Source organism: Acromyrmex echinatior, chromosome 10 (genome assembly GCF_024713525.1).
Source record: "Acromyrmex echinatior isolate Ae372 chromosome 10, ASM2471352v2, whole genome shotgun sequence".
NCBI classification, from domain to species: Eukaryota; Metazoa; Arthropoda; class Insecta; order Hymenoptera; family Formicidae; genus Acromyrmex; species Acromyrmex echinatior.
The window spans coordinates 8,158,238-8,168,573 of record NC_141861.1 but is presented as its reverse complement, the minus strand read 5'-3'; the positions used below and the strand labels follow the sequence as shown (position 1 = coordinate 8,168,573).

The window sequence follows — 10,336 nt, the reverse complement described above, 5'->3', positions numbered from 1 at the left end:
TTCTCGAAGAATTGTAACTATCTCTTGTACTACCTCTATATTTTGATAATATTTCATAAATATTTAAACAATAATAATAAGTGAATAAATATTTAAGTTTTTTTATTTTTTGTATTTCGAATCCATTAAATTCGGGGGATTTTAAAATCATAGTTCTGGAAATTTTGATTAACATCATCTTTTATTCAATTATATACTTATTCTGATATTTTGTTAAATTTTAACAATTACATTTTTGTTGGTAATTAAAAAAGATATAGTTTATCACGGTTAGTAAAAATTGGAGTGATTGTATATTGATAACTTCGTCGTTACTTATTTAATTACCTGCAATAAAAAGTAAATAAATTTTCAAAAATTGATATTGTCTGAAGAATATAATTAAAAAATACATAAATATGCTCTAAACAATACAATCCTAAGCTGCAATTTTATTTATCCTTTTTTTCTTCCTCAACAGACACCAACGAGGTATCATTAAAGACCCCTCGAATTTAAATTCATTGAAATTCGCGTATCTGTTAAAATTTAAGCGATTAAGGCCGAATTAATTGCACCAATGTTACTTTAATTTTAAGCAAGGCTTAAAACTCTCTTTGCAGATGTACATATGTTTAAAACTTAATAATACTCGATTTTTGTTTAAAATTGTGACTTTAATAATATCAGAGTTTGATTCAATAGAAATGATAACTGCAGAGGAAAAATGGTAATTTTTCGGTAATATATAACATATTATATCATTAAAAGTGCATATTTATTTATACATCTTTTATATAATAAAAAATCATGAATTCAATAACGTATCATCAAAATATTTATGTTAATAATCATAAATTTTTATTAATTCGATAAACGTCATCATTCTTCAATCTTTGGGCTGAACTTAATAGTCATAAAAATTTGCAAAAGGCCGAGAATCTTTAATAGTATCTCGTTGATAGAACAGGTAAAAAGTGAATTAAGTCTAAACGCAACACGTGTACTTTCAATATATAAAATTTCATGCAATTTTACATTTGTTCTTAGAAATCTTATGCATTTTTTACACAAATTAAATATTTCCCAATAACATATTATTTAAAGTTAGTATTAAAAATTTACATTTCATTTTGATTAAACCATCCCAGCAAACGAGAATGGATTAAAATGGATTGAAATTTTTTTCTATCCGAATGCGTATTTTATATATAAATAGCGAATACTTTTTTTGTGGATTTAATTGGATTCAATTAGATTCAATTGGATACAATTGGATTAAAAAATTGCATTTCCTATTCACAAAAGTTGAACAGTATTCACAATTGCACAGAAAGAAAGAGCTAATATTATTTTTAGATTGAAAGGCATAGAGATATGCTCTATGCAATTCCTATAAATGAATAAAAATGCATTCAGAATTCATTTTCAGAAAAAGCATTCATTTTAACATTCGTGAATCAATATTTCTGAAAATCTGAATCCATTTCAATCCATTCTTGTTTGCTGGGATAAATAAATTTCTTTTATTTCTTGCGGATTTCTTTGAAAGGCATAAATGATTTTACATATCTCACTAGAAAACATCTTTTCACATATGAAATATTTTATTATAAAAATTATATTATTGATACTGTACATGTATAGTAGTGTACTAACATCCTTATGAATAATTCAGAGAATCCTAAAATGATAGAATTACCGACTAAAGTTTTCTGAATTGGCTGTACAGATTAAAATCTTTTTTATGCGTATTTTAATTGTGTAAAAAGACTTTTAAAACAGTCAATTCGGAAAACTTTCTAATTTATAAAGTTGATACTTCCATCATTTTTAGAACCTCCTTAAATAAGAAATTAAACAAACTAAAAAAATGACACTATCTTCTCCAATATCTATTTACAAAGTATTAAACAAAAAAAATTATGATTAAAACATTAATAGCGTTCACATAAATAAATCTGCCAAATATTCCTCAAATTCTTTTTCTCTTGTCTTTTCTACGTCTTCAGCTGGTTTCTCTTTCCAGATATTTGATTCATTCGTATCAGTATTTTCATTGCTTTGTATCTCAGCTGAGGTGGACTCTGTTTCTGCTTTATTATCTGATTCTGGATTACTGGAAATAGTAGGTACATCATTGCTATTTTCGGAATTTGTGTCCAAACGCTTCAAAGATTTTCTCCTTTTCACCTCTCGCTTTTGTGATCGATAATTAAGTTTTACGGAACATTCTGGGCAAAGTCCTTCACATAAAAAAAAATATTTTGTATGAAACAATCTTATATGTATAGAAAACAACTATATTGGTTTTAACATACTTAATTTTACTAGCGCATTCTTCTTCTCGCCATGTTCTTCATAACCAAAATTAAGCTCCCAAGAACGCAAATCTTCCTTCTCTTTGCATGTTTTACTACCACACTCGAACTGTCCTTTGCCAACTATTACTTCTTTCTCGGTTCTCCATCTCAAAGCAATCTATGTATGTCATATAAATTAATAATATTAATTAACTTAATCAAAAAATAAATTTTTATAATGAATTTAAATATAGAGATATAAATAAAAACGTTTCATACCTTATTACATTTATAATATGTAAGATCACATATGCAATATTCCTTGAACAATTTGTCGTAATACTTCTTAGCTAATCTGCTACCCCATGTATCTGGGACATCCTTTTCTTGATCCCAGAGAAACTTGTGGTTCTCTCTGATGACATCGTAATCAGTTTTGTCTCGGGACCTCGAAACGTCAAGTGCTGCTTGTTACAAAGTTTATCAAATTATAACTTTCATGTGCTACTAATTAATAATAAATCCATTGCAAGGAAATGCTGTAAACTATACTATTCTTATATATATATATAAAACAGCTCTTTGTGTTCCATTTTCATGTCAAGAAAGCAAAATAAACATAATGAAAGTCCTTAGAATTTTCAATAAAATTGTATTTACTGGTCAGTATTGGCCAATATATTCTACTAATTACACTAATGAAAAAAAGTCATAATATGTGGTTTTAAACAATACCCAACATTTAATTAAACAAAAAAGTCTAAATAAAAATAATTTAATATATCAATTAAATAAAATAATACACACACACACACACACACATATATGTATATGTATACGTATATATATTACTATATAGAACATAAAAATTTGAAAGAGCTGATTCAGAATGGAAATATTTACAGACCTAATTATATTGTATTCATTTTACATTATTGGTATAATTACGTAAGACGATTAAATGTTGATCAAATAATTTCAGAAATACTTTTGATATATTGTATTGCTGGAGTAAAAAACAATTGCAACAAAAAAAAATTGCAAAGAATCACAGATGGACAGTGGAGAATAAAAACAAGGACTCCCAAGGTGCAAATAACGAAATGATGAAAAAAAAGCATGTCATTGCCTGACAATAACAAAACTTCTATCACACTCACAACTATAAAACAAAAAATTCAACATACGTGTCTCGCTTAAACGATGATACAGACTTTCCGTAAATTGTCAAGTAATCATTTATGAGTTTCTTGTGCCTGTCGTAAGCTGATAAGTGTGCATAAGCTGGAAACATCGTCAAATCTTTTCACCTTCCACACGACGTCACGCGATAAAATCACGTAAACCACTTTTCAGCTGACGCAATTGGACGCCATGACTAGACTGCGATCGATTTGAATGCTTTCAGCGCTTTCAGTACTTCTATTCTTATTTCACGTCTAATGAACGATAAAGACAGAATAATGATTTCAAGCGCTTAAAGAATGTCTAAATCGACCACAGCCTACGTTTAGGTTGGGTTCACACTTTAATGGAAAAGCGGAAAGCGGAAAAGCGGAAACCAATCGGAACTCGCAGTAGTAATAGGCGATACATTTCTGCTTCTGTCTTTCTGTGAGTTCTGTCAAGATGTGAACCCGGCCTTACACGATACTCTTAAATCGAGTTCAATAAAGATCATTCCACACAATTTGCATAGCCGCATAACGATATGCATAGAGAAAATTATCCAATCACATTTCTGTCATAAAGCAAACATAAAATACGATTGGATGATTTTCTTTATGCATACGTATTTATGCGACTATATAAGTTATGTGAGTATATCCTCACACTCGTAATTAAAAACTAACCAATCAAAGTTCATCATTCCATTCTTTAGAGAAATAGCTATGATTGATCAGTTTCATAACTATAGATGTTATTAAACTCGATTTAAGTGGATGCATTCAGTAACTATCGTTCACTGAGCGCTCAGTGAGCTCTTGCATCTTGATTGGCATATTCCGTTAGATCTAAAAATATAGACCAAACTTGGGATCTTTTTTATACTACCAAAAATTTGCCCAGGGTTGAGGGTCTTTAATAGTATCTCGTGCCTTCGAATATTCTTTTCCTACAGTCGAATGAGAGGAGAAATACTCAACCGTATTTCAAGTCAATTCTTACATATTACGGCATACAGTTATAGCCAACATAAACGCTCCTTTACTCATGTCCTCTCTCAGGTTTCTTTCTGCTAACACCAAAATGTCAAGAGTATAATAGTTTTTGAATTATAAAGGTCGCAACACAATCCTTTGCATAATACATAATGTATAGTGTATAAGCGAATCAACTAATCAAAATCTTTCTTTTCCTCTCATTCTATGAAAAAAAATTTCGATTGGTTGATTCCTCTATACACTATGCATTATGCCTGAGTCTGTAGCCATAAACATTAAAGGGTGCCTTCCAACAAGCAACTCAGTAAAACAGTGATCATCTCATTCTAGTTTAACATTGGCGAACAAAGATGTAATAATGCACCATGTCACACCGTGTCATGTGTCACCACTTGTTGGAAGGCATCCTTTAAAGTTAACGAAGTTACCGCCTAGTTCTCTTAAATGCGATTCTATTTTCCGTTGTATCATACCTGAACGCGCAAATTTTAGACTGTATGATTCGATAATTTTATTAAAACTTCAACATTTTGGTATTAGAATTTTCGTTTCAAAATTCGTTCAAAATGATCTCAAGAATCTACTCTTAAACGATGGTCTTTGTCGAACACTCTATATATATATATATATATATATATATATATATATATATATATTAATGTATAATAATATCCATGATTGTATATTTCAGCAATAATTATCCCATACGAATATTAGATATACAAATAATGTTTATCTCGAATCTTGTAAAAATAATAAAAATAATTGTGATATAAAGATTATAGTCTTTGATTAAACCGCAATGCGGTTTGAATTAAACAAATATATATGTACATCAAATATATCACATGTTTCGGATATTTCATTTCTCCTACATTCTCGATATAAATTACAACATGTTTAATTATGAAAGTATTATTATACTCGTGGTCTTTTCGTTTCTGTCAATGTAGAAATATCTACTTGGTCCACTCCCTCTTCTTGAGGTCCAGTACGTTTCCTCGCTTTCGGGGATGATTGTTTCAAACACTCCATATCGTTGAATACTACTTGTGCTCCGCCACCACTTGTTGGCAATATATCGCCCTGTTTAATAGAAAAAAGGAAGTAAAACTTGTATATTCATTAAGATAATATTTTCTATACATATAAAAAATATGTATATTTTTTTTACATATATACAAATTACAAAACCTTATATAATTTTGTTTCAAGTTCTCCATCCGTATCATGTTCTTGTGCGACAAGACAATATCTAGATGCGCCATCCATAATCTCTTTTGGTGAAGTAAGTTGCGTTACGCTTCGTCTTCTTTGCATCAATGGTTGCAATATAGTTCCAACTGGTACAAGAGGTTGAGGTCTATGATCGATCCATGTATCGGCACTTTGCGATCGTCTATATCTCGGGTTCGAAACGGGTATTCCGTCCTACATAAAAGAAAATTGTTTTTTTTTCTCCAACTTTTATACATAAAAATTTTCAAGTTAATAAAGACATTTAAGAGGAAAAAGTAATTGCACATAATAAGTAACCTTTCGTGATATTCTGGTATCTCTAACTGGACTGATTACTCTCGTTGTCGATTCTGGAGCTTGGTCTTTTGATGCTATTGCAGAATTAATATCATTGATGTCAACTACAATTTGATGTACTCGTCGTAACTGTTCATCTTTCTTCTTCACTTGATTCTAAAAATAATAAGAATATATTTAATTTTTAATATTAAAAAATGTCAAAGGTTGAAAATATTATATGTATATAAAATCAGAGCTCTTATTTTTATAAATATGTAACATCTGTTAAATTTAACCTGAAGATGTTCACGCTGTTGACGCAGTCTCATTTCGAATTCTCTGTTTAACTTATCCGTCTCGACTTGCATCTTTGTATTATATCTCTGCTTTACTTTTTGTTTATCTATCAAACGTTGATTTAACGCCAAGTCCCGATCTTTCAGCTATATGCATATACATACACACGCGCACATGAAAATATACATACATATATACACACATACAATTATATTATATATTATTTAAATTAATGTAGCATTCAAGCAAACACATGAATACGCGCGCGTACTAAGTATTGAGCCCACCTCTTGTTCTAAAATTTGAATCCTTTCATTAGCACTGTTTAATTTACGCAAAAGATCATCTATTTGCTTTTCTGATTTGCAAACATGTCCTTCGAATGCAGATATCTTTCTTTTTTGCTGTATATTTGCAGCTTTCAATGAAGCTGCTTCAATTTTTAAATTTACATTTTCTTGCTCTATACCCATTAATGTTCGCCTAAAATCGTCTTCTATAAATGAAATGCATGTCTTATTATTATTGTTGTAATCATTATTATCATTGTTGTGTCGTTATTATTATTACGTTATTATTATTACATTATTTGATCAATAGCAAAATAATTTTGTTAAAACTGAATATATCTCACGTTTCTTTTGTAAATCCGCGCGAAGTATATTGCGCTTGTTGATACGCTGTTCCAAGTATTGTATTAAAGATTGTATCATTTGATCATTGTCCGAAGTAATGGTTTCCAATTGAGGAAATGATCCTCCCAAACTAAAATAATATTTAAACATCAATTATATTATGCGACAATTTATAAAGAAAATAAGCGAAAAGAGAGGGGAAAAGAATTTGAATTATTCAGTCAACTGTTGCAATACCTGTATACTAGACCTAGATCAATGTTCAAATCAGCTGCTTCTGGTCGGCCTTCTTTCTCCAATTTGCTTCTTGCTTCCTTGAATATCTAAAGAGAATAATAAAATTTGTATTGACAGTGTAAGTGTGCATATTCTGAGATTAGAAAATATTATACAAGCTAAAATTGTTACCTTATTCGCTTGCCTTCTACCAGGAGTGAAACCGAGATCCAATTTTACAGTAGTAGGCCTTGTGATATGCACTTCTTGAGTCATTTCCGCGAATTTCATTACTTGCTACATATTAAACATTGAAAAAATTAATGTTTGTATTGCTTTCAGATATATATTTAATATATTTCACTATCAAACGTACAATAGTTTCGTCATAATCATCTGCTCTTGGATTTACACAGACTATCATTCTGACCTGTCCTTCTCCATCAAAATAGTTTTTAAATAAATGTGTAAGCTTAGAATCCCGATAAGGAACTATTTTATTTGTACCCTGATTTTGATTCTCTCTCAAAATTTCCAAACATGATCGCAGAGTCATTAAAGAGTTATTAATGTTTCCTATAAAATTGAATACTTGTTGTTCAAAAGCTTTCATAAATTTCATAAATGCAGCAAATGAAATGTCCTACCTGCTTCTCGTAAACGTTGACCGGTATTTTTAGTGCGATTTGTTCGCTCGCTACCCGCTAAATCTACTAAAGATAATTGACTAACGCACACAACTTGTTTAGCCTGCATTACCTGTTCGCCTTCACTATCCAAAGGTGCCTAAAATAAGCAGGAAAATAATTATATGCAGTTAAATAATAAGCAATTAAAATGCAAGTGATTATATTTTAAGATATTTCTAAAGTCTAAAGCTTCAGACACAATGTGAAAGAATAGCGATAGAAATATTACGATTTGAATATCAAAAATATATTTAGAAATGTGTATCTGATTGCTAATAGGAAATTGTGTTACTTCTATCATTATTATTAGGTCTAGGTTTTGAAAGTGGCGATTATAAAGAGTTGTGTGGCTGCTCTCTTAAAGATTCGGGTTTAAATTCATCCAGAACATACATATCAAATTTTGTCATTGCCTTTCGAAAGGTTTCGAAAGGCTTCCTTAAATATAAGGTCTATGAATATAAGTTTCTGACAAGATTGAGGAGAAAAAGGAGAGTTGTTCAAAAAGATATTGTACCTGTACGAGTCTGATAGTGAAAACGCTGTGTGATCTACTCGACTCTGCATTCAATGCTGTATACTCAACATGTCTTTTCCATTGTCCACGTTGAAATAGCTCAAAAGCTTCTTCTGCACTTTTTACTTCAATTTCCGTAACGGCATGTACATACATATTTTTATTGCCATCTTCCCTTACTATTTTACTCTGCAATGTCCTACATTAAATAATAAAATAAATACGTGATTTTCACATACTAAAACTGCAAACATTTCCTTTTATAATATATGTGAAAATATATAAATATATAATATATATACAAGGTTGGCCATATTCGACGGAAAGATGTTTTTTTTTTCAATCATGGGAAACGTCGTTACTCGATCTAACATCTCTTTCCCTGTATATATATATACACACATACACTTACTTGGTTCTAGCATAATCTTCATCTAACAAGTCATATACACTGTTGTTGTATATTTCAACATATGTGACAAATACAGCATATGCATTATCTGCCTCAACTGATACACTTTGAGATTCATTACGTTTGTGAGTTACCACTGGTTTACTATCTCCATCACTATCTACCTTATGGCTATATTGAATATTATTTCACATGAGATAGCATTTAATATTACCTGCATATGTAATCTAACTACATGAATAAAGACTAGTCTATCTCTAAGAGTTCTATTAAATGGAGTAACTTACTGTTTGTCGAATCTTGCTCTTTGCAATAGACCTGCCTGAAACTGCCTTTCCAGCATAGCATCAGTCTGACTTTGTATATCAAAACCATTTAGTTTATCTGGTTTAAAGACAAACTTTTTTGTTTGATAATTGGCAATAGTATTAAAAATAACATCCAAACATCGAGGCATGATACCAGCATCTTGTGGTTCTCCAGTCATCGTATATGTTTTTCCACTACCTGTTACACCATATGTAAATAAGAGACCATTTCTTCCGTTAATTAGGTTTTCAACCAGAGGAAGGGCAACAGTTTCAAATATCTCTCTTTGTGTCACATCAGACTTAAATATATGACTAAATGTCGTTTTTATCTCCTTATTAGTACGAAAGTTGGCTGCTGATCCTGGAGGCATAATCACTACAGTCCTGTCAGATTCAACTGTCATACATGATACATCTGTTGAAGATTGCATTGGACGTAAACGACAATAAACCTGCACAGGATCTTTAGACATCATATTCGATCCCTTTGGCCGACTGATTGGCTTACGAGCTGGAGTTTTCGAACGTCTGAAATATTTGTGTGGATATGTTTACTTTTCATCACCTTGTGCCCAATTTCTTTATTTCTAGATAAATTGCGAATAACATTATTCAGGAAATATCTCCATTGTATTCTAAAAGATATCTCTTGGATAAAGTTATCTAGAAGTGAAGAAATTGGGCATTAGTCTCTTAAAATTCGCAAGCGTATATTTAAACATTTAAGGGTCAACATTTATTTTTATTGAGCTTGAACACAAAATTATATTAATTTTACAATACTTACGCGGGCTTCATTATATAAGTCAGTTTAATTTTTAATGTTTGTTAAGAAAATCGTAATTTTAACGATTTTTCACTCTTTAATAAATCGTGCCAAATTATGACACCTATGTAAAAGTTCGTTACGATCTTTCGAGCATTTTCGAATTGAATAGACGCTATCACTATGAAGAGTTGCCAAGTTAGGGGATTTTCCCCTAATTTGGGGAATTTCGTCAATATTGAAACAGTTGCAAATCACTCACCAAGTGATTGGTTCTTATTTATAAATCTATGAGAATCTTGCCTATTGGCTGCGATGCTGGCCTAGTTTCCACCGAGGGTTTAATCCGGATCAGAATTAACCAACTACAGTCGAGCATTTCCCTGTCGTTCGACTGTAATAGGAGAATTCTCGACTGTAATTGGTTCTTACATTCTAATTCGGTTTAAACCGAATTCCTTGGTGGAAACTAGGTGGAAACAATTCAATATATGAATTTACGTCTTCCTGTTAAGCGGAGAACACAGA

At 30.7% G+C, this 10,336-nt stretch overlaps 2 protein-coding genes across 2 annotated transcripts; both read right to left on the bottom strand.

Annotated features, from left to right (window-relative positions):
- Window positions 1-1,567: 1,567 nt before the first annotated feature.
- LOC105151669 (protein FRA10AC1 homolog) lies at window positions 1,568-3,858 on the bottom strand. Its single transcript, XM_011065505.2, has 4 exons — window positions 3,470-3,858; window positions 2,562-2,730; window positions 2,301-2,460; window positions 1,568-2,225 (listed from the first exon to the last, which is right to left on the bottom strand). The coding sequence occupies exons 1-4, from the start codon at window positions 3,574-3,576 to the stop codon at window positions 1,927-1,929; spliced, it is 735 nt and encodes a 244-aa protein (XP_011063807.1). The 5' UTR covers window positions 3,577-3,858; the 3' UTR covers window positions 1,568-1,926.
- A 1,302-nt stretch (window positions 3,859-5,160) lies between these two features.
- On the bottom strand, window positions 5,161-10,012 carry LOC105151668 (kinesin-like protein KIF23). Its single transcript, XM_011065504.2, has 14 exons — window positions 9,830-10,012; window positions 9,019-9,570; window positions 8,732-8,902; window positions 8,320-8,518; window positions 7,761-7,899; window positions 7,490-7,689; window positions 7,306-7,410; window positions 7,135-7,220; window positions 6,897-7,027; window positions 6,550-6,758; window positions 6,262-6,408; window positions 5,984-6,139; window positions 5,642-5,878; window positions 5,161-5,533 (listed from the first exon to the last, which is right to left on the bottom strand). The coding sequence occupies exons 1-14, from the start codon at window positions 9,838-9,840 to the stop codon at window positions 5,366-5,368; spliced, it is 2,511 nt and encodes an 836-aa protein (XP_011063806.1). The 5' UTR covers window positions 9,841-10,012; the 3' UTR covers window positions 5,161-5,365.
- Window positions 10,013-10,336: the final 324 nt, after the last annotated feature.

Excerpts from the sequence above, each read along its gene's own strand:
- LOC105151669 (XM_011065505.2), bottom strand. The coding sequence starts at position 3,576 with ATGTTTCCAGCTTATGCACACTTATCAGCTTACGACAGGCACAAGAAA. Across the intron at positions 2,731-3,469 it reads TCATCGTTTAAGCGAGACAC|GTCCCGAGACAAAACTGATT; the intron begins GTATGTTGAATT and ends TGACGTTTCGAG. Across the intron at positions 2,226-2,300 it reads GAATGCGCTAGTAAAATTAA|GACTTTGCCCAGAATGTTCC; the intron begins GTATGTTAAAAC and ends TTTTATGTGAAG.
- LOC105151668 (XM_011065504.2), bottom strand. Across the intron at positions 7,411-7,489 it reads ATGATTATGACGAAACTATT|CAAGTAATGAAATTCGCGGA; the intron begins GTACGTTTGATA and ends TTTAATATGTAG. Across the intron at positions 7,028-7,134 it reads GATCTAGGTCTAGTATACAG|TTTGGGAGGATCATTTCCTC; the intron begins GTATTGCAACAG and ends ATATTATTTTAG.